The 22,950-nt window shown below is 39.5% G+C and overlaps 3 protein-coding genes across 3 annotated transcripts; 1 reads left to right on the top strand and 2 right to left on the bottom strand.

Annotated features, from left to right (window-relative positions):
• Positions 1 to 1,972: 1,972 nt before the first annotated feature.
• LOC125018367 (zinc finger protein SNAI2-like) lies at positions 1,973 to 7,999 on the bottom strand. Its single transcript, XM_047602182.1, has 3 exons — positions 7,829 to 7,999; positions 4,173 to 4,685; positions 1,973 to 2,628 (listed from the first exon to the last, which is right to left on the bottom strand). Exons 1-3 carry the CDS (start codon positions 7,974 to 7,976, stop codon positions 2,450 to 2,452), a joined length of 840 nt encoding a protein of 279 aa, XP_047458138.1. The 5' UTR covers positions 7,977 to 7,999; the 3' UTR covers positions 1,973 to 2,449.
• Positions 8,000 to 9,430: 1,431 nt separating this feature from the next.
• Positions 9,431 to 14,993, bottom strand: LOC125018366 (steroid 17-alpha-hydroxylase/17,20 lyase). The gene is made up of 8 exons (XM_047602181.1): positions 14,529 to 14,993; positions 14,307 to 14,445; positions 13,579 to 13,814; positions 13,323 to 13,409; positions 11,822 to 12,040; positions 10,634 to 10,803; positions 10,432 to 10,535; positions 9,431 to 10,295 (listed from the first exon to the last, which is right to left on the bottom strand). Exons 1-8 carry the CDS (start codon positions 14,841 to 14,843, stop codon positions 10,015 to 10,017), a joined length of 1,551 nt encoding a protein of 516 aa, XP_047458137.1. The 5' UTR covers positions 14,844 to 14,993; the 3' UTR covers positions 9,431 to 10,014.
• A 722-nt stretch (positions 14,994 to 15,715) lies between these two features.
• On the top strand, positions 15,716 to 18,183 carry borcs7 (BLOC-1 related complex subunit 7). Its single transcript, XM_047603430.1, has 5 exons — positions 15,716 to 15,881; positions 17,287 to 17,349; positions 17,440 to 17,483; positions 17,588 to 17,608; positions 17,707 to 18,183. The coding sequence occupies exons 1-5, from the start codon at positions 15,750 to 15,752 to the stop codon at positions 17,756 to 17,758; spliced, it is 312 nt and encodes a 103-aa protein (XP_047459386.1). The 5' UTR covers positions 15,716 to 15,749; the 3' UTR covers positions 17,759 to 18,183.
• Positions 18,184 to 22,950: the final 4,767 nt, after the last annotated feature.

Here is a 22,950-nt window from a genome sequence, read left to right as displayed (position 1 = left end):
TCGTTTTCACGCTCACATTTCTCATGACTTTTCGCTCTTAATCGCAACCTTGTGCTTCCCCCCTAATCTGACTTCACCCCACAGCACCTGACCTTCTCCATCCTTCAGCCCTAATTAGCACACACACACTCTCCACACACACACACAAACACAAACACTCCCCACACATTCGGATGTCTTCATAACAAGTGCACCGCGGTGTCATCCGCATGGCATCGGAGGCATCAGGCGTGTGGCGTTGAGGGGTTTTATGGAAGCACACACTCACTGTGGAAAATACCGACAAGATCTGATTGCCATTGTGTCGACTGGCACCGGAGCACATGGACACACACACACACACACACACACACACACACACACACACACGCGTTAACTGAATCCTACAGCCTAATGTTGTAGCCTAATAATAGGCCTCATGTCTTGACAGCAGCTAAATCCGGCGGCACTTTCTTATATTACTGACACACTGCGAGATGGAGAGCTGCCCTCGCGCCTAATATAACAGCGCGCCCTGTATTTATAGGCCTGCTGGGAGTCAGAATAGCATCCGCGTGTGCTGAAAATGAAACCTGGCGGATCAGCCCGGGAATATTTAGACCTTGTTCCACAGACGGCGGCTATTTATAGCGTTCCATTACATCGCAACAGAGCCACGCTAACGGGGCAAACAACAGGTGCTCCGAGCTGCGCTACAGGTGCAGGGGGCAGGGCAAGTGTTAGCAGCGCGGTGGCGGCCAAGTCTCCGAGTATCTGCGACCGCTGGTGGAAAAACTTGGATCATCTTTTTATTAAACTGCACCCGGTCACACAAGATGGTATTTAAAGCCAACGTTTTGGACGCCACACCCCCACCCGGGTAGGCCGTTCATGAATCACGCTGAGAAACTTTCTGGATTTAGAAATGTTTCCAGATCGGACACATTTGCACCAATCAGCCACAACATTATGACCACTGACAGGAGACGTTTAAATCATCTTGTGACAATTCAGTGTTCTGCTTGAAAGCTTTTTTGACCTGACATTCATTACTGTGGATGTTATTTAGACATGTAGCACCCACCTAGACCAGACCAGACCAGACCAGACCAGACCAGGCCCACCCGCCCCATGGCAGCCTGACACAGACACACACACAAAAACCCTTTAGGTACAACTCAAAAAACATGAAGAACAGCACAAGGCCTCCAAATTCACTAGATCCTAAACTGATCAAGTACCTGTGGGATGATCCACAGAGGCCCCTCCCTCTATAGGACCCAAAGGTCCCCAGGAACTTGGAGCTGGAGACGTTTTATCTCACTGAGGGACAAACGTCACATCAACTTCACCAGACTATAGAGAAGCTCATTCTCCAACATCCTGATCCATCATTCATAGCAAACTCTGTCCTGCTGTACAACAACTGACACTTCTGCAACAGATACCTCCAAGTTAATCGTGTTAATGCAAATTATTGCACCTTATTATGTGCGACATTCCTCCTAACCACATGTACGTATACATGTAGTCTTCATACCTGCTGTTTTGCACCGTCTGTATCATCTTATTATCATTCATATATAATATACATATACTTCTACTCTATTTCTTGTACATTTCATCCATTTATTCATTCATTGTTTTGCTTGTACTATTTAATTTTATTTTACTAGGTTTTAATTATATATTTTTTTAATCTCATTGCTACTTTTGCTTCTCAAGAGTGTTTCTTATGTGCAACTAAGCTACTGTGACCAAGGAATTTCCCTCATTTTCTGATGAGTCACAACTGTTTTGGAGGCCTACACAATATTAGGAAGGTGGTCATAATGTTATGCCTGATCGGTGCGTGTGTGTGAGTTAGCGAGCAAATCAAAATGACAAATGTTTCTTAGTTGAAAACAATAAATTCTGCTGAGAATCGTAAGACAACGTTCTGTCATCTTATAAACAGCAGAATTTAATTTGCACCAAAAACAGACTATAGGTATTATTATTTTACCAAGTTTAATACAAAATTATACAATACATGATACATCCCGGCAGAACAAAACAAATCTTCTAAACTTTCAGTCACTCAGTTTTTATTCTAATGCAGAAACAAGACAACTGTGTCACTCTATCCTGGTGGAGTTCAGCACTAAATAAATGAGCTGACAAGGAAGAAGCCGCGTGTGAATTCCTATAACGTGTCCGACGTTCAAGTTTGCTCTTTAACACTTTTCACTATTTGTCACTTAATGACCAGGTCGTTAATGCTCAGAGAATCAGATCCATACTCGGTGTGAAGACGCCCGTTCACAGACGTAGCCGACAGGAGGAGGCGGTTCTCACTGGAAACAGTAATTTAGTTCCATTTCTTCAGAAAATCGTTGTGAGACGCCAACGTTTGCAAAGAAAGTAGCAGATATGGCTTCTTCTAACAGCCCCACACGTTGTTGTTCAGCTCAATGGAGCAGGTCAAAGGTCAGGAAAGAGGGCAGCCTGCCTCTTGGTGCTTGGACAGCAGTGAGATCCTGGAGAAGGTCTTGAAGCAGCTTGTGCACTGGTACTTCTTCACTTCGGAGTGGGTCTGGAGGTGAGCTCGCAGGTTGGACCGGTCAGCGAAGGCTCGGCTGCAGTGGAGGCAGGAGAACGGCTTCTCTCCTGGAGGAGGAACAAACCAAGATTCATCTCAGTCATGGCGACAGCGGCTGAATTTCAACGACTCATTCATTCATGTCGTTCTCTGATGTCATGTTTGCATGTCTGCTTTATTCAGATGAATGTGTGAATTGATCTGTTTGTTACAGATTCTCTCTTCTATCCCACCTCCGTTAATGGTGCCGTATAAATAAAATTAACCAACAAGATGCAGGATACACGAGGATGCACATGTAGACGCACAATTAAAAGCACGTACTGTTTATCTGCTGCTACAAAATAGGGCATCCTAAATTAGATGCATTTTTAATATATTTTTTTACACTGATGTGTGTATTCTTATTATAATTACCTGCTTATTCTTACATATTCTTATTGCCTACATTGCTTTTTGTTCTGAACACTGGTACACTACTAATGAATAGTAATAAGTAATTCTGTTTCTTTGTATAAATCAAGATCAAACTTTCTGTATCCTACTTCAATCACTTCAATGAACCCATGATGCTGTCACAGTGATGTCGTATCAAAATAAGACGAGACGCTAACAAACTAAAACTAATATCTGGTGATAAAAACTATTTACTATGACATATTAAATACATGATCTCTTCATTCAGGCTGACCGTCATTGGACTGGATAAAGGGGATAAGGTTAACTACCAAAACTAACAAGCTGCCACAAGCTCTGTGACTACAAATCAGATTTTGTTTGCAGCCTCCATCTGTGTCAATAAGTCCTAACCCTAACTGTGACGTTAAATGAGATTAATTATGTAATTACTTTACCAGCTGTTTAGTGCTACATGAAGTTATTGCCCTCTGACTTCTTACAGAATGTCTTTAAATTTCTATTTTTGCTGTTATGATTTCTATATTTTTATATTATCTGTATACAATTCCCATAGGTGGGATAAATAAACAATGTTTTATCGTATCATATCTCATCATATCGTTTTGTATCGTATCTCATCATATCGTATCATATGATATCGTATCGTATCGTATCACATTGTATCGCATCGAATCATATTGAATCATTTTGTATCGTATCGTATCTCATCATGTTGTCCCATATCATAACGTTTTGTATCATATCTCATCGTATCTCATTGTATTTTATCTTATCATATCGTATCGATACGGTATCGTATCGATACGGTATTGTATCGCGCCTTACCGTATCGTATCGTATCGTATTGTATAGTATCTTCATTTAGCAAACTAACCCTGTCCATAAATGTTGTTACTGTGTATTCTACCTCTTTTATCTTTCTGTACTGTGTGATCCAACCACATAAAGTAGCTCTAGAAAGAGATATGTAAAATTGCAGTGCTAAGCGCTAAGAGTGCAGGGTTGATACAGCCTGTAACCGGGATTAATTCATTCATTTATTAATTTCTAAAGTGAGAAATAATCTGATTACTATTTTCTCTAAAGACGACACATAATATGACGTTTTGTCAACTAAAACTAACCAACATTACTCCTCCACAGTCTAAAGCTTTAACTCCTTAATGAGAGTGTTGCCGTGTGTTTGACCGACCTGTGTGCGTTCGTATGTGTCCCTGAAGCAGCCACGGTCTGGAGAAGGCTTTGCCGCAGAGTTTGCACACACAGGGCAGCGTGTGCGTCCTGATGTGCATCTTCAGCGCGCCCAGGCTGACGTACTCCTTCTCGCAGTACTTACAGCTGAAGGACTTCTTGTTGCCCCACTGCTTGTGTTTGGCCAAACCCGAGAAGCTCAAGTAGTCTTTATGACAGTCCAAACACCCGAAGCTCTCGTGGCTGCTGTCGCCCAGAGGAACGGCCGGAAACAGGTCCAGAAGAGGGAGGTTCACCTGTGTGCAGGACTCTGAGAGTTTGTAGGCGTCCGCGGGGCCTCGGCTGTAAAGCTCCACGGAGAGAGGGGAGGTGTTTGGAGAAGATGCAACGGGCAGTCTGTCTCCTCTGAGAGACAAAGACGGGGTTTTCTGATGGAGCCAGTGGTCTGAGGCCGGATGGTGATGGTGGATGTCACTGTGCAGGAGAGAGTCTTCATGTGAGCTGCAGGGAGGCTCTGTGGAAAACACACATTTGGCTTATTACAGTTATAAAAATGCACTTCAGCATCAGCATTTATTTCACTGTTACTCGTTTTGGGGGTTGGTGTTGTGGAAAAAAGTATTGAGGAACCAGATGTTAACCTGAACCTCTTTATTTCAACAATCTAGGTCCAAAAGGAATCTTCACAAAGAGGAGGAGAAGGTTTTTCTTACAAAGATACAAACTTGAGTCTGTTTCTGGGAGCCATGTAAGTACAGACTGGCTCTTTTTTATAGTTTTCAGTGCTCACTAACATAGGTAAATAATTGTCAACTCCTCTCCCATCACAGTCATGTTCAGTGATCATTTTGCCACTATTATGTTTGTTCCCAGGCTACAATACATTTTTAAAAAAGACTCTTGTCGCTCTCTTTGAGCAGGTGTTCTTGTTGGCAACACTATGCGACCTTGAGCTGATTTACAGTGACAGTAAAGTGTCTCTGCTTGTCTTATTGCTTCTCGCTAATATGATTTAATGTCTTAAACTGTCCCAAACTCTGCTTTGATCTTTGTTTTGATTTATTCCAGCGTAACACGGGTGCGTTTAATGACTTTGTGTCAAGAAATAAAAAAGTTATCCTTATGAAGTATGATTTTACTTATTTTATTTTACTTAAATATCTTTCATCCCACCTACCTACCTACTTAGTAGAGGTGGAGCCAAACCTGCATGTGGTATTCAGAAAGGCACAAATAACGTGTTTTTTTTTTTTTTTTTACAAATACTTATTTCTAATAACTAGTGAATGATTTGTGTTGAAGAATAAGACAAACATCCAATCAAAAAGCTGCCTTTCCTCATGTGACCGTAGTTAATATTTGTGCGTCTGCCCGGATTGAGTGACGTTCAGGAGTCAGGGTGAAAAGTCTGGGCTCTGTAACAGAGGAGGCTCTGAGTGGACCAAACACGACTTAATACATCACTAGATTTGTTGAATAGATTTTTTTTTTTTTACTTTAACTGGGTTTTAGATGCAGTAAATACCTTTTGGGAAGTGGAGTTTATTCTGTTATGTTACATTAGTATTGAGACGTCTGCAGTCAGGTTCTCTCGTGTTAGCATTCGCCTGATAGCATTCGTTAGCTTGGTAACTCAAACTATTGTCTATTGGGTTGGGAGATTGGTAGACTAGTTGGTGCTCAAAGCTCAAAGCTCTTTACAGTCACAGAAGTTCAGTGTCTTCATCACAGTCATGTTCTGCCCAATGTTCAATTCTGCCTAAATCGCCTCTATTCGCTGTATTTAATGCAAAACACCAACCAATATTACACATACATCCACAATCATTATAATGGCTAATTAAAGAATACTTACTACACATATCCTAAATTAGAAATGGAACTAAGAAAAATGGATTTTTACACCTATTTTGAATACAAATACAAATACTTTTTTCCCGCAACAAATACAAATGCTTTGCACACCACTACTACCTACCTACCTATATATAGTGTGTATAGTGTCATTGCTGTGGGGTGGGGGGTGTCTGGTCTGGTCTAGGTGGCTGCTACATGTCTAACATCCACACAAATGAATACAAAAGTCCAAAAGTTTCCCAGAAGAACGCTGAAATGTCACAAGACGCTCGATGACGTTTACTTTTCTTTGCCAGTGGTCATAATATTGTGGCTGATCGGTATCAATATCACATAAATAAATAGAAACATAGCTTAAGTCAGTTTTATCTTTTCCCTAAACCAGATTTAATCATGACGCCTCTGTGAGTCGGAGCGTTCCTCCGTCTCAGTGATGAACTTCGCCCTCACATGGAGTAAATTTAAGTCCATTCTGTCAGTAATTAGTTGTTTTCATGCAAATAAATGTGCATGGACTCTCTGAACTAGAAAGAAAGAAAGGGGAGAGCAGCACTAGTCTCTTTAAAAACACTCAACTCAACGTGTTTTCCTCACAAGAATCTCACGTCCACTGAACTAACTCCCAACGTCTTTACTAAAAACCACCGTTTGTGTTCATTTAAACCAGAGTTGACCAAGTTTGTGCGTCTGAGTTTGATCTGAGCCCAGCTCTTCTCCCTCGCCTCTATTCTGATGGTAATGTAAGTTCATCAATACAGGGGGACGAGGGCGGGAGGAGGGAGGGAGGGGAGGCTCATGCTCGCTTTAAGGAAACGTATTGGAACAAATACAAAGCTTGAAGGAGGGATTTGTCAGCAGGAGCCTGGAAGGCCGCTACATAGGCTCTTGAAGCTGCTTAATGGGACCCTTCTGGTGTGTCAAGGACCCGCGGACAATGCTGCAACTCTTTAGCCGTGGATTTTGCACCTGCTAGACACAAAACTTCTTCTTCTTCTCCTTCTTTTTTTCTTTCTTGGTTTGTTGCCAGACATACCTGTCATTTCCCCGTAACGCAGCATTATTTTCTTTGTATGGGTTTGTAAAGAGCTCGAGAGGGAAAACTAAACCGCGTAGTGGAACAAATAAATAAAACATAAAAGAATATAAACTCAAACGCTGTTTCTAACCTCAAATAAGTTGCAAAAAGTGCTACTTTGTTCACATATATGATGCATTTAAACATTTAGCAAAGTAATATTATTGAAGGTAAAAAGTTAGGAGTGTAAGTTATTTGAATATTTCTGTATTTTAAATATATTTAAAATACATATGGACTCTATTAATCCAACATTGGGGAATTTCAATGCTGCAGCAGGAATAAGCACACAAACTACATCTATACATCATATATAATAGGAGAGGAATCTAATATACACAATATTTACAAGACAAATTTAACTATTTAATATTAAAAATGAACCTAAAAAAAGTCTCATAACTGCTCTTCCACTGTTGTATTTCTCTCCTTTCACCTTAATTATAGTCTATAAATGTAAAGAAAAAAATAGGCGTGTAAGTTATTTGAATATTTCTACATTTTAATATTTAACAAAGATAGATAAGTAGATGGATAGACTCTTTATTAATCCCACACTGGGGAATTTCAATGCTGCAGCAGATAGAACAATCTACCCGCAAAATATTTACAAGACTAACTTAGTTATTGGATATTGCACTAAGATAAAAACACGAAAAAAAAGCGTAAAAAGCAGCATTTGTCTCCTCTGAGCGGTGAACTAGTGATAGAGAGTCGGGTCTTACCCTGGGTCCGGGTCTTGGCTGCTCCACGGTCGTGTTTCTTGGCGCTTTGATGCTTCTTCACCAGGAAGGACCGCGGCATGTCGACTCTGGTTGACGGAGAGCTGGACTGGACACGGTCAGGTGTGAGCCAAGGGACGGGAAGGGCCATGGAGGCCGGGGGTATTTCCACACAACACAAGCACACAAACACACACACACACACACACACACACACACACACACACACACACCCACACCCGCGTCCAACCAATTAAAATAAACGGACAAGTGCAGGGGGCGGGGCCTGTGTGTCAATCACCACAACAAAACAGGTGTATGAATGGAGGTGATGCGTTCACTGGTGGGTCCCCACCACAACCACCACCACAACCAGCAACAACTACACACTTTAGAATAAAATAAACCCTTCTCACCGCATAGTAAACACACTAAAGAGTTGTGTTAATAATATGAATGAGACAGTAGTAAAAACAGATTTTGTTAAGTTTAACTCACAGTGTGGCCACAGTTCATTTAACAATCATTTAATGGACTACGTTTATTTGTAGTTTTCCGGTTAGAAGAAGAAAATATTCTACTCTAAGTGCAGTTTGTTGTTTTAGTTTTTTGTTACTGTCATTTCATTTTAAATAAAGATTAGTTTATAGATTTCTCTACCATAGTATGAATGAATGGATGAATGAATGAAAGAATGAAAGATTGTTTGAACACAATAAAAGAATTTAAAAAAACAAACGACAATAATCATAAAACAGCAACACAAAGTAAAAAAAAAAAACTTCCCAAGAAGCCAAAACTTCCCACATCTTCTCCCTATGATAATACAATATGTAATAAGTTATAAAACAGAAACATATCTAACATAAAATAATGTCCAATATATAAATATAACACGTACATATGTACACACATTAAACACACATATGCTGAGTGTATGGACTTGTGAATGCATAAAATCTGTGCAACAGCTTCTGTTAAGCCTCATGTGCAGTACACATACGTCTCACTTCTGCTGTATGTACTTTTCTATTTTTTTTATTATACTATTTAAAGTACTTATTTAAAGTTTACTCTGTTTATCTCCTGGGTCCTTAAACTGTCTGATGCTGCAAATATCCTCCATATGGGATAAACGTTACGTTACCTTACTTGTTGTTACGTTACGTTGTGTTTTGTTACGTTACGTTGTTTCTTCATGTTATGTTATGTTATATTATGTTACGTTGCATTACGTTACGTTACGCTGTTACTTTACGTTATGTTGTTACGTTACGTTATGTCACGTTCCATAACGCTGCGCTATGCTACGTTACGTTGTTACGTTACGTTACATTGTTACGTCGTTTTGTTACGTTATGTTTTGTTGCATTTTATTATGTTTTGTTACATTATGTTGTTATGTTATGTTATGTTATGTTATGTTATGTTATGTTATGATATGTTATGTTATGTTATGTTATGTTATGTTATGTTATGTTATGTTATGTTATGTTATGTTATGTTATGTTATGTTATGTTATGTTACATTGACTCAATATTTCCATTTTAACAAGGAATTTTGTTTATTCAAAATAACAAAGTACAAAATCCTACAAAACAAAGTTCACATTATCTTGGAACACAAACAAACAAAATCATTTGAAAAACGTATTTGAACTAAACACTGCAGAAGAAGAAGTTAAACAACTCATGTTGATTATGACGATCAGTGTGGTGGAAATGTGATCTTTACTTAAATACTGTAACACCCTGTTTACATACCGGTTTAAAGTACTTCTACTTTAACTACACTTTACATCAAGCCTTCATGCTGCAATGAATGTGTTGAATATTAAAGATTAAAATGAATAAGTTCCACTGAAAGAGGCGTGCTAAAAACTCTTTACACGCTTTATTTAAACAACTTTAAAGGTTAAAGAAGTTTCAACACACACACACACAAAAAATTAAACACATGAGAATATTTGCTGCCTACTTTATGGTTCTCCTGAAGAACGTGGAGTTACTGCACATCACACCCAGCGTTTTATTTCTTAAATAAACTGAGCTCAGATTGTGTAACGCTGCACTAAAAGAAATAAAATGCCATACACTTCATACAAAAAAAAAAAAAAAGCAAAGTGCTACATGTCCAGCTACACGTCATGCTGGTGCTACACTGACTGTTGGGGAACTGGAGCCGACTCTCAACACGTCTGGCTCCTCTGTCTCTCCCAGCCGGGTCTGGGCGTGGCGGTCACCTTGTACTTGGGGGTCTGGAGGACCACGCCGAATTTCCCCTCCAGACTGGGCAACGCGTGGCCCGGTGGGACGGAGAGGGTGAAGCGCTGGAGGATCCAGGACAGGAAGAGGAAGAGCTCCATCTTGGCCAAGGCCTCGCCCAGACACACCCGGATCCCGGCTCCGAACGGCAGGTAGCTGGAGGACGGGATGGTCAGGCCCGTGGCCTCGCTGTCTAAGAACCGGCCTGCAGAGAACAGAACACAGAGTTCACATTTCAAACATCTTTCTTGTGCATTAGATCATTAATAGCTTCTTTTTTTCATGCATTTGCTCTTATAATTACACATTAGTGCATCATCTTCCAGGTTAAACCAACTGACCGGGGTCAAAGAGCTCCGGGTTTTTCCATTCCTTCTCATCGTGGTGCAGAGACCACAGGTTGATGATGACCCGAGTTCCCTTTCTGACCGAGAAATCCCCGATGCTGCAGAGGAGACAGAGAAGGAACTTTTAAAGTCAGTGTCTGAGCGTCTACATCGGTTCAGTTTCCTTAGATGAGAGCTAATGAGTGAGTGTCTAGACCTGGTGTCACTGACGGCCACATGCGGGATGAACAGAGGGGCCACGGGGCGGATCCGCAACACCTCCCGAATGGTGGCCTCCAGGTAGGGCAGACTGCCTCTGTCGCTGAGCCTGGGGGAGCGATCCCCTCCCACTTTACTGTCCAGCTCCTCCTGGATGCGCCTCTGCACCTGAACGCACACACATACAGTCCAGTCAGAAATATCCACATTCTGCAGAAGGACGTTTAACACGTTTAGCTACAATGCAAACAAAAACTGCAAGGTCCTATGTTATAGTATGTTCTTTTACATGTCTCTACTCAGACCATGTGAGCTCTGGAGTGTTTATTACAGGCTTTGGATTCTATAAAGCATGTTTTATCCATCTGAGCTCATCTGCAAACTCCAGTCGTGTTTTCCCTCATCGATGTTTGTTTTAAAGCACCTTTAGGATTCTCTTGATTTTCCCTGAACGTTCTCTCCTGCCGCTGTGTGACTGAAAAACAGGTTTCTGCAGAGATAGGTTAAAGGCTGAATGATCATGCATCTTGATTTTCATCAATCGCTGGGGCTTAAAAAGCAAAACTGACTTGTTGTTTGTGCATCAAACTTTTTTAAATTTGTTTTTAGCCTTTATTTAACCAAGAGATAAGATAAGACTTAATTTGGTGGTGACGTTAAGGTGTGGGGGTGAGAAATATATATTGTATTTTATAAAAAATTATAAAATACAATATATAATCTGAATCAGGATCATATTATTTCATCCTTCAAGGAAATTGTTCCTGTTGCTCCCATAAAGTAACAAAAGTAAATATAGTAAAGGTGAATAGCTAACTAAATACTAATACTACTACTCTCTAACTACAGTTGGGGGAAATAATAACCACATTAATAAAAGCCTGAAGTGGTGGAGTTGCTCTTTAAAAACAAGTAACAAAAATGGCATTGGTATGGGTACTGCAAAAAGAAATGAACACAATACAACGATAAATAAACATGTATATAAAGGTTTAAACAGATGTATTGTGTCACTCAGATTATTTGAATTTTTTTAATTCTGACATCAACTATTACAAGAACTGTGGGAATAAACTCAGTCACTATATAGAAATAAGTTTATTTCCACCTTAACGGAGTGAGGGTAACATCTAGTGGACGTCGTGGACACTGCAGCTTAAAGCCGTCTCCGCTGCTGCGGCCTTACCTGCGGGTGGTGGATGAGGTAGGTGACGGCCCATTTGAGCACCGTGGTGGTGGTCTCCACGCCGGCTCCAAAGATGTCTCCCACGGTCATGAGGAGGTGGTCGTCGCTGAGACCCACCGACTCCGCGCTGATCTCCGCCGTGTTGTTGTTCTCTGCGCTGCGTTTGGCCCTAAGCAGCGCGTCCATTAGGTCCCTCTGCACATGGTCACTGTAGTCAGCCTGGGGAGGGGGGACATGGACACTGAGGACATGGAGGCTAATGCACACAGTAAGAAACATAAGTTAAAATAAAAATAAGGAATATCAATAAATAAATAACAATAAATAATTAAAAAAAAGATAAAATATAACATATAAGAACATTAAAAATTGAATAAACTAAAATGCAGAATAAAAAGATAGAATAAAATACAGAAACACTCAAATTAAGAAAAAAATTAAAATAAATAAATTAAAATGGGAGAACATAAACCTGTAAAATAGAATAAAATAACATAAAAGCCAGATTTAGGAGGTGTGTTTTTAGCCCATGTGTCAGTATTTCTATCTCCTCTCAGATCCACTGGTTGTTCCACAGATTCAGAGCGTAGCGGCTGAAAGCAGCATCACTAAATGTTTTTCTTCTACTCTGTGGAACAGTTAAAAAAGAGGAGCCTCTCTGGTTCATACAATAAAAACATTTCATTTTAATTTAAGCAACTCCACGGAGTGATTTAAAAACTAATGAAAGAACTCAGGGCTCTCCTTCTGTTCTGAGTGAGAACTCGTGCTGCTGAATTCTGAATCAGCTGCAGCTTGTTAATTGCATGTGTGTTTGTACAATAATTGATTTTCTTGAATAAACAGTTAAGAGTAAGATTTTTTGTCTGTTTCATGTGTCTGACTGCGTTCTTTTCTTTTTACTTTCACAACTTTTGTGAAAATCCCTGATTTTTTTAGTCGTTTTTATACAAAAAAATTTGAGTCTTCTGAGACAGATCTGTTCATGAGGCTCCTGATCATAATGGCTGGTATTGTTCAGACAGCGTTTTTTGTTTTGTTCTGTTGTTGTTGTTGTTGTTTTTTTTTTTTTTTTTTTTTTTTTTTTTTTTACTGAAATCCTACAACTAACGACATGATGTTGTCTGGGTTTTAACTAGAACTGCATCACTGAATTTTACCACTGTGGTTCTGTTTTTAACTTATGAATGAATTAATGAATTTATTTCGAACAAACATGTATAAAATATGTAACCATTTGTACATACATAAGAAAGGAGCAATGATTATAAACCAAAAAAAAAAAAAAAACTCAAAAACAAGACAAAAAACAAGAAACAGACCATTTGTTTGAAAAAGAAGTAGTGTAGATTTTTTAAATTATCTATCTTATTTATTGTGCCTCTTTTTAAACAGATGTATAATGATGATGATTTATAATTTATATTTACAAGCCTTTGTGCAGTTCAACAAGAGACTCAAATCTTTTCCTTTTTCCTGTGTCTGTTATTAGAGACTGTACCTTGTGTTCATCGAACTTCTTCTGCAGGAGATTGTCTCTGATTGAAACACACTGCTTCAGACGACGCAGGTCTGCGTTGGGAAAAATCTGTGAGAAGGAGACACATGTCACTGCACATGATCACTTATATATAATATAATATGAAATAAATTAAGATACAAGAAATGTGGTCGTCTAGCAGTCTCACTCATAAACAATGCACTTTTAACTGTGACATCTGTATCTTGTCTGAGCTCTGGTTGTTCCTGTCGTCTACCTGTAACCAGGGGAAGATGTCCACCAGGCTGTCTTTAGCCACGGTGTCCACGATGCCCTGGCTGTAGCTCAGCATGGCCTCAAACTCCGGGTCTCCTCTGCTGTAGGAGGAGTTGAAGCAGAGCGAGCAGATGACGTTGGTGACGGCGCGGGTCAGTTCAGGGGACAGATCCAGGGCCAGGCCGACGGACGCCGCCTCAGACAGGACGGAGCACAGAGACTGGGCCTCTGCACAGACTGAGCAGGACACACAGTCATTTAGGGACACGTTGGAAATGTTTTTCTACACGATGGACAGAATCTCATTCACCGTGTTAAAGAAGAGTCACTGAATTTATCTGAACTCTGCAGCTCTGATGAAAATAGTGCTCCTTCCTTCTTTCTTAGTAATATGAGATCAAATGTACTGTGACTAAATGAAATTATTTATTAATTATGCACTTTGTCTTCACTCCATCCACACTTTTCCAAGCTGGCAGGTTTAAATGCAAGTTAAAAAAAAAAAAAAAAAAAATAAAAATATATATATATATATATATATAAACCAAAAATAACCAATAAATTGGTATAATATTAATAACTTTTTATACATATATTTATATATATACAATATTTATAAATAATTGATTTGATTGCATTATTATTATTATTATACTTTGATTTTTTCAAAATTTTTCATTATATTATATTATATTATATTATATTATGATGTGGGTGAAGTGTACTCACTGATCTTCTCGATGGAGGCCGAACCCTCTCCAAACATGCACAGAGCTCCGTGGACTATTTTCCTGTGGAACCTCCAGGTAGCGCTGTAGTCTCCGAATGCGATGTCTTTCCCGTCTCTGGTCAGAACATCTGTGGTTACCTGCATCAAACACAAGACGGGGGAAAAGACGTGAGCGCCACAGCTTAGCAGAGGACAGACCATTAAAGGAGACATGTACCCACAGTTCTGGGTCGTCCTGCGAACGTCTTCCCCTTCTTCAGCAGGACCTCTTTGGCGTGGACGTGGTGGTTGACGACGATGACTCTGTGAGAGCCCATCATCAGAGAATATGTCGGCCCGTACGTCTCCTGGAGCTCTTTGAAAAGCACATGTGGAGGGTTTGGGCCTTGCAGGCTGAGCAGGCTGCCGATCAGGGGCAGAGCTGGGAGGTGTGGAGGCTCCTGGGGTCCGCGTCCAGACATCCTCAGCTTCAGCTGCTGCACTAACAAAGCCAGGGCCAAAGCCACGAACACACACAGAAACAGAAACCAAGCCATAGCCACGTCCGAGGGGGCCTGACAGAGGGTTGTGGTTCAGCAGAGGCAAAGCATCCCAGAGAGGAGCGGTGCAAGAAAGTCCCCAAGCTCTGGCAGAGCTGCGCTTATATCCACCAGCTTCAATGCCACATCCTTGACTCCGAGTATTTAAGGCAGTTTGAACGAGATAAGATGACACTTGACTCAGTGAATCCTTCAGAAAGGCATGAAGAAACTTTACCACATGCCACGTGAACGTAGTAACCTCCAGGTCCTTCATTATTCAGTTTTTTATTTCATGCAAATTGCAAATAAAGACACAACATGAGATCATTTAGTCAATAGTTAAAATGCCACTGAAACTTTGTAACATCAGTTCACTCCCACTCTTTAAATCCTCTTACAAAAAATTATAAATTGCAGGAGGAAACTTTTTGTCACAGATTTGATGAATGTGTCTGTGTGTTTTTGGTTGGATGTGGAATGTTATTTTAGGATGTTGACTTGCTCAGCTGTTGTTTTGGTCTTAAAAGATATATTTTATTCAACGGCACAGCTGATAGAGAGAGAAAAAATAAAAAAGAAAGATAAAGATAAAAAGATAGGACAGATAGGACACCCAAGACACAACAATTCAAGACTGAGTTTCTTTATTATTATAGGTTCTTTAATCATAAAGCAGCCACAACAGTTTCACAACAATCTGCAAGGACTTGAAGATTTTTCAGAGGTATTGTTCTATCTTGTATGATTGCTGTAAAGAATTATTGTTAATAAAGGATAGGAGAAATCCTCCCTCTCTTTCCTCTTTATTCACGTGTTTTTGTTGTGTTTTTATTATTGTTGTTATTATTATTCCGGTAAACGCGCTGCTGTGTATTTTGTCCCTCGCAGCGCACCATCACGAAATCAAAACACAAAAGCAAAATGGCGTCGACAGATTCGCAACCACGGTTCGGTCAGTCCGTCAAAGGTTTACTGTCCGATAAAGTCGGCTCATGTAGCGGGGACGTGATCGCTCTGACCCGCCAGGTGCTGAAAGGATCCCGGAGCCAAGAGGTAAAGTGACTTTTATCAGTGAAGTCACGGTTGTTGTTGCTAACGTCTTCATCATCAGCAGCAGGCTAGCTAATGCTAACGATGCTAACCCACAAACATATGTATATATTTAACTAATTTATCATTATTTTATTTCATTTTTTCTGTGAAAGCACTGTGATCTAAACTTTTTTTTTTTTTTTTTTTTTTTTGCTTTTTTTCCAACTGGCAACTGGAAAGTTAAGGTTTAAATAGGAAACTGTGAGTAAAAATACTTCAGAAACTTGCTTGTCCAGAAACTGGTGCAATTAATTTCCATTAACGGTTACACACTCACCTGTCAATCATATACATTGTGACACAAAATATTTACAATGGCTTTTTATATTCAGTGATACAAAATATGTAAAATACGCATCTATCAGAAAAGACACCCATTGACAAGCATACAAAGAACAGTCTGAAATCATAAAGCAGGAAATAATAAAAGTAAAATACCATCATGAGGCTAGAGTTTTCTTTGCTGATCGTTTTTCTCAATCAAAGTGAACAGTTTCTTTGCATGTTTAACGTTACTCTTCAGTATTTCTTCAGGGCTTTATGGAAGGAGTTGAAACACAAAATCAAGGATTAACCATTGTGTATTTGCATTTATGCTGTCAATATTTCCGAGGATGAGGATATTGTTAATTAAGAAATCGTATTCTTTGTTTTCTGAGACAATAATGTCCTTCTGAAGAAAATTCTCAAGTGGATGTATGGGTGTGTCCATAATCCTGTGAAAATACACTGACAGAATAATTGATCTGTAGTTTCAATATCCTCAGAGAAAAGACACTTATTCATCTCAAACCTGAATCGTTGACGTAAAAATACATACATATTTCCAGTCTTCTTTCTCCTTTTTGCACTGTTGATTTTGTTGGTGTGTTATGTTGATGTCTGCGTGTGTTTGTGTACAAGCTACTGGACACTCGAATTTCCCCCAGTTGATGCATAAAGTATTTTTGTATTGTATAAATAAATAAAAGCAGGAAACACCACCAGGACCAGGCGCATAGTTAAACAGACTTTATTGATCCCGAAGGACACACATTCAAATAAAATAAGACTTAAAATATAAGATCAAAGATAAAAAAAAGTGTAAATTGTTGCTGTAGAGGTTTATAGTGTATTAATCAAATGTCCACTAGTAATCAAGTATTGATGAATGAAAATCAGGTTTAGTGCAGTAAACAGCAGCGTCTGCTTGTTTCCAAGAGACAATAATTAAATGTGGAGTGAATCTGAGCAGGTCCAACGCTTCTGGTTGTTGCTTATTTGCTGTTAACACAATGTTTGTAAGATTAGTTATAGGAGTGAAAATACAGAAAGGTCCAGTCAGAGGAAATGTTACGCAGACCTAAATTATTCACGTCTCTTCCAGCTTCTCGGACAAGCAGCAAGAAATATGGTCATTCAGGAGGACGCCATCCTGCACTCAGAGGACGTAAGTGTTACATGAGGAATCAGGAAAAAAAAACAAACACAAAGGAGTAAAATCAACACTGAAGAGACTCAACATCATTTTATCTTTCAGAGTCTGAGGAAAATGTCCATCATCACCACACACTTACAGTACCAGTGAGTATCAGTCAGAGCTGATGAGGACTAATATGAGAAAGTTATTCTCTTGTGATTAAACTGTGGAAGTGATTTCTGAAAAAGTGTGTCTGTGTGTCACTCAGGCAGGAGGCCATCCAGAAGAAGTGAGTCTAAACACGACACTGTTGACGCTTCAGTGAAATCTGCTGACACCACTGTCTCAGCGTTGAGCCATAACACAAACTCTCCTTTCGTCCTCTAGCGTGGAGCACTCTAAAAACCTGCAGGACCAGCTGAGACACCTGCTCAAGTGACGGCGTCTTAACGGGACGTGAATGGACTGAAGCGGTGGACGAGGTGCAGCTCTAACACAGCGCAATGTTCTAACGGGAGGAGGACCACGAGAAAGCTTTGACTTATGTGAAATTCTTTTATAAAGTGCATTAAATTAATTTATTAAACATCTTGTCTTCTTAGCTTCAGTGTGTGAATCAACCCAAACAGAACTTAATGTGAAACGTAGACCTGAGAGAGGAGTGTCATAGGTAGAAACTCATCGTATCTATTAAAGCTCCTTTCACGTAACAAATCCTTATTATTTACCTGTTAAAAGGGCTTAGATGGTAAATGGTCTTGCTCTTATAAAGCACTTTTCTACCTACTCAAAGGTTCTCAAAGCGCTTTTACAGTCAGAGACACATCCACCCATTCGCTCACACAAACACACACATTCACACATCAGTGCCTGTTGCACTGGGAGCAACTGGGGGTTCAGTGTCTTGCTCAAGGACACTTCAGCATATGGGAAACTCAGGGGATGGAACCGCTAACCCTTCGGTTCATGGACAACCCGCTCTACCTACTGAATGTTAATACTATTATAAAAAAAAAGTCAGTATTATTAAAAGCATTATTACATTTTCTTCTTCTTTCTGACAATTGCTATAATTTCTGTCTTATTTTCCGTGCAAGCTTGATAACTATTCTTTCTGTCATTATTGTCACAACTATCACCACTTTGTTTTGTCCATGTCACTGTTTTGTCTTGTTGCACAATTTAAAATAAAAATAAAACAAACATGGCAAAAACTGGTTAAAAGTACATGGACTTTGGTGCGTCCAAATAGGTCACACATCATGTGACTGACAATTAGTAGGTGACCAAAACAAATTAATTAAAAACACTGATACAGGGACGTATCAAGTGTTTTCATTTAAAAAGAGAACACAGGTATATGTCTGTACGTCGAAAGAGAAAAGGGAAAAACACACATTACTTCACTGAGGACAAGGAAACAAACTTGTTAATCCAAAAGATTTGTCTTTGGAAGCGTCACACGCTTGAACAAATAAACTGCGTCCACCGTGACCTTTGACCTACTCAACTAAAGGAGAAATAATGAAGGAATATCCCACATCTATAACAGTTTGTAGTAAAACCTCCAGTTACATCTGAACTCTGAAAATATTAACATTTAGAAAATATGGATGGATTCATGCAAAGTTATTTATTTGTAGCTTTTATGTTTCAATTAAGCGGCAATGACACAAAATAATATCACCAGGCTTGAATGAGACGGACGATCATTCACAGAGAGAAGTGACGGGACACAAGGTCTCAGTGAAGGAGGAGACAAATGTAAAAATAACTATAAAAAATAAATTTCTTACCCTCTGATACGTTCTCACCACAAACACAGACAGAGCTCACATTCCTGAAAGTGTTCATTTATCAACACACATTATAAATAAAGAAGAACTCAGACTTCAGACTTCAGATTCTTCCACTGACTCAGCATCAGCCACGAGTTTCTGATAAGAAACAAAGGAACAAACTTATCAGCGGCGGCGAAGGCCAAACAGCTGCTTGACCCTCAGTTTGTCCCTGAGGACGTTCTCCAGAAACCTGGACGCTCACGCTGCACGTGTCTCTTCTCCGACCGCGGCCGATCCAGGTTCACCTCATGTCCTGTCACACACTTCATCAATCATTAGGAAAACACAGTTATTATAGTTATATTCTAATTACTGACACTGTCATAATGATTAAACAGGAAATCTGATTGGATCGGACTAATTAAAAGCTTGTAAAGGAGGAGTGAAGGAAGGCAGGAAGAATAGAGTAAAAAAGAAGGAGAAAGAAAAGGAAGGGAGTAGAGAGGCAGGAAGGAAGGAAAGATGTAAAGAAGTAGGAAGGAAATAAAGAAGTAGAAACTAAAGAATGAAGGGTGGCATAAGGAGGGACAGAAGTAAAAGAGGAAGGAAGGAAGGAAATAAGGAAGGATAGGTGGAAGGAATAAGTAGGAAGAATTAAAAGATGTAAAGAAGTAAGTAAGACGAAGAAGGAAGGATGGAAGTAAAGGAAGGAAGAAGTGAGATGAAGAATGAAGGAAGTAGGAAGAAGGTGGAGAGGAGAAGGAAGAAGGAAGTAAGAGGCAGGAAGAAGTAGAAGATTAAGAATAGGAAGGAAGAAAGAAGTGAAGGTAGAATGAAGGAAGGAAGACAGACGTAAACAAGGAAGAGAGTAGAAAGGAAGGAAGGAAGGAAGGAAGGAAGTGAAGAATGAAGGAAGGAATGAAGAAGGAAGGAAGGAATGAAGAAGGAAGGATCGAAGTAAAGGAGGACGGAAGGAAGTAGGAGGAAGGACGGAAATAAAGGAAGTAGAGAGTCAGAAAAGAATGTAGGAAGGGAGGAAGTGAAGATGGAAAGAGGTGTAAAGGAGAGGAAGTAAAGGAGGAACTAAAGGAAGGAAATAAAGAGGGACGCAGAACTCCATTATTATCATTATTATTGTTGTTGTTGTTGTTGTTGTTACTGAAGGAAAGACGAGGGCGTCTGCTGTTGTTTCTAAGGTCTAATCTAAACTGAGTCCGTTCTTCCTCTGAGCGTCTCTTTTTATTTTCTCCTCCTTTATTGAACCTTGAGTCAAACCGATGTTTCTCCTCCGTGACAACACGACGTCTTATCTGAACCCTCGACGTCTGCAAGGATACGAGTCCAGGGCCGACGTCTCCTCAGGGACCCACGGCCTCAGGAGTCCGGTCGCCTCAGGACATAAAGACTAAACATCCTGTCTCTTAAAAGGATTTTTAAATTAATTCAGATTTCAGTTTGAACTGAGACAGACGGCTGAAAAAATCAAAGTCCACCATGAGGCATTGACACGTGAAACTCACGTGAACATTTGTTCTCTCCTTGACTCTTTTTTTTTGGCACATCCGTGCACAGACTGTTCCGTCCCTTTGCTATTTTTAAATGTTCTCTGCACATTCTTATTTCCTGCCATGTTTAATGAGTCAGAGACAAATCATTTAATGTATGTGTGGATGATAAATGTGACTCTGTTTCTTTGACGTCACATTTAATCATTTACTGATATTCACTCTTCATTCATTCATTTTCATAAAGACTCTTTTTATTTGTTGCCTGTAACTCACATACAGTAGAATAAGGATGTGCATTTTTCTCTTCTTGTCAGGAGACTCACTTTTCTGAATCCCCCTTTATTTGTAGGCCTGGAATTTAATTGTTTACTTCTTCCTACTCCTTTTGAACAGATGGGCTGCATTTTTTATTTTTTTTGAGCACTTGATTGCAGCCTCTGATTCCTACAATAATACTGATTTCAAACGAGCTCACAGTAATTATCTATAATATTTCTGAAGAGACATCGGCGACTTATTTAAGTCGGGGGCATAACTGCAAAGAGGCAAAGTGACTGTAGGAGTTTTATCATTTAAAACAAAACTCAGCTTCGATATCAGATCAGAAACTTTATTACAACTTTGAGCCGTGACTCAAAACCATCTCAGTTGCAGCTTTTTTTTTACTGCAGCATCCTTTAAAATAAAAACATTTAAAACAAACAAAACAAACACAAATCAACATCAGCGCATGCATTGATTCGTTGCTGGTACAAATCTTTCATTTGGTTCATTTTACACTCAAATATAACAATCACTTTACTGAACGGGCATGCTTTCAGAAATGAGACTACAATATATATATATATATTTATATATATATATGTATAAGATAAAACATCCCAAGGTGCAACAGGGCTCACGGAGACGCCCAAACGTCTGAGCTCAGAGCTCACACACAGCAGCAAACACGTTCTGACCCTCGACGAGGAGACTGATTCAAAAGCAACAAGCAGCTTCGGTGAATAGAAACTTTCTGTTTGTAACAGACAAAACGCACTCGATGAAAAACAAACATTCAAAAACATTTTCAAAGGCCACAGTCCACCTGACGTGGGATCACTTTAAAAGCCTCCTTTAAAAACAGAGCAGTGACAGAAGTACAAAAAAAAACAAAGACACCATGAAGTAAAAGAAAATAAAAGACTCCTCATCTACTTGGCAGTATCTGTGACATCACAATACTGTTCTGTCGCATGTTGCATTCAATTAAATCACATTTTTTTTACTCATTTGGCACCAAGAAGCAGAAACGTTTGGAGCTTTACAGAAGAATCTGAAACCGACCGAGCCAGAATTAAAGGCACCGGTGGAAAAAAACCTTCTGTTAACAGGAGCAGAAGCATCAGAGGAAACTCAGCGTTTACACTCCTTCAACCAGCTCCTAGATAAGACAACAAAAACAAAAAAAACCTGTCGATATATAATATAGAAGTCTTTCATAACTTTACATGAGCAGAACTTTAAAAGGTTCGTAGACGTGTTCGGTCGGACAATGTGTGCTTTTGTTTTGCATCTATAAATGCGTCTGAGCAAACGTTAATAAAGTCGTTCTACGTAACAGACACACGAAGCGCAGAGAGGATTCATCCAGAGTGATAACAGCATCTCCCAGTGATTCAGATTCATACGGTAACAGCTGGACTACAGCAGACAGACCTGGTGACCTCTCGCTCTCTGTGGAAGACCTTTAATGTCACGACTAATTTCTACCAGTTCTCCCAAAACATTAATGAGATTAAGGTCAGACTTGTGAGGAGTGAGTCTGATTAAGTTTTACACGGTAACAAAAAAAAAATTATGAGGCAAGTCAAACTTTTTTTCATTAAAAGTTCCAAGTGGAAAAAGGTCAAAATGAAATGTTCTAGTAAAATAATTCACAATTAATCTTCCTGACGTCTCATGTTCAAATTTAAAATTCAACATCTTTTGACTTTAACCGTGCACCTGTTGACCTGAGGATAATTCAAAAAAACAAAAAACTCTGAGATAAATAAGGCAGAAACCATTTCATATATGTTAACCACAGCGATCAGCCATAACATTATAACCTACCTAATATTGTGCAGGTCTCCCTTGTGCCTCTAAAACAGTCTAAATTGTATTGTATCATTTTTTGTGTCATTGCTGTGGGGTGGGAGGTGTCAGGTCTGGTCTAGGTGGGGGCTACATATCTAAGTGACATCCACATGAGTGAATGCCAGGTCCAAAACTTTCCCTACAGAATATTAAATTGTCACAAGATGGTTTAAATTTTATTCACGTCTCCTCTTGGTGGTCATAATGTTGTGGCTGATTGGTGT

Source organism: Mugil cephalus, chromosome 13, assembly GCF_022458985.1.
Source record: "Mugil cephalus isolate CIBA_MC_2020 chromosome 13, CIBA_Mcephalus_1.1, whole genome shotgun sequence".
NCBI lineage: Eukaryota > Metazoa > Chordata > Actinopteri > Mugiliformes > Mugilidae > Mugil > Mugil cephalus.
This window is presented reverse-complemented; position numbering and strand designations above follow the sequence as displayed.

What these genes read in the sequence shown, in the direction of transcription:
- LOC125018367 (XM_047602182.1), bottom strand. Translation starts at nt 7,976, where the DNA reads ATGGCCCTTCCCGTCCCTTGGCTCACACCTGACCGTGTCCAGTCCAGC. An exon ending in AGCCAAGACCCGGACCCAGG is followed by an intron (nt 4,686 to 7,828) that starts GTAAGACCCGAC and finishes TGTTTTCCACAG; the next exon opens with AGCCTCCCTGCAGCTCACAT. An exon ending in ACACATACGAACGCACACAG is followed by an intron (nt 2,629 to 4,172) that starts GTCGGTCAAACA and finishes TTCCTCCTCCAG; the next exon opens with GAGAGAAGCCGTTCTCCTGC.
- LOC125018366 (XM_047602181.1), bottom strand. Translation starts at nt 14,843, where the DNA reads ATGGCTTGGTTTCTGTTTCTGTGTGTGTTCGTGGCTTTGGCCCTGGCT. An exon ending in ACATCTTCCCCTGGTTACAG is followed by an intron (nt 13,410 to 13,578) that starts GTAGACGACAGG and finishes TCCTTCTCACAG; the next exon opens with ATTTTTCCCAACGCAGACCT. An exon ending in GTGGCCGTCAGTGACACCAG is followed by an intron (nt 10,536 to 10,633) that starts GTCTAGACACTC and finishes TCTCCTCTGCAG; the next exon opens with CATCGGGGATTTCTCGGTCA.
- borcs7 (XM_047603430.1), top strand. Translation starts at nt 15,750, where the DNA reads ATGGCGTCGACAGATTCGCAACCACGGTTCGGTCAGTCCGTCAAAGGT. An exon ending in ACCACACACTTACAGTACCA is followed by an intron (nt 17,484 to 17,587) that starts GTGAGTATCAGT and finishes TGTGTCACTCAG; the next exon opens with GCAGGAGGCCATCCAGAAGA. An exon ending in CAGGAGGCCATCCAGAAGAA is followed by an intron (nt 17,609 to 17,706) that starts GTGAGTCTAAAC and finishes TTCGTCCTCTAG; the next exon opens with CGTGGAGCACTCTAAAAACC.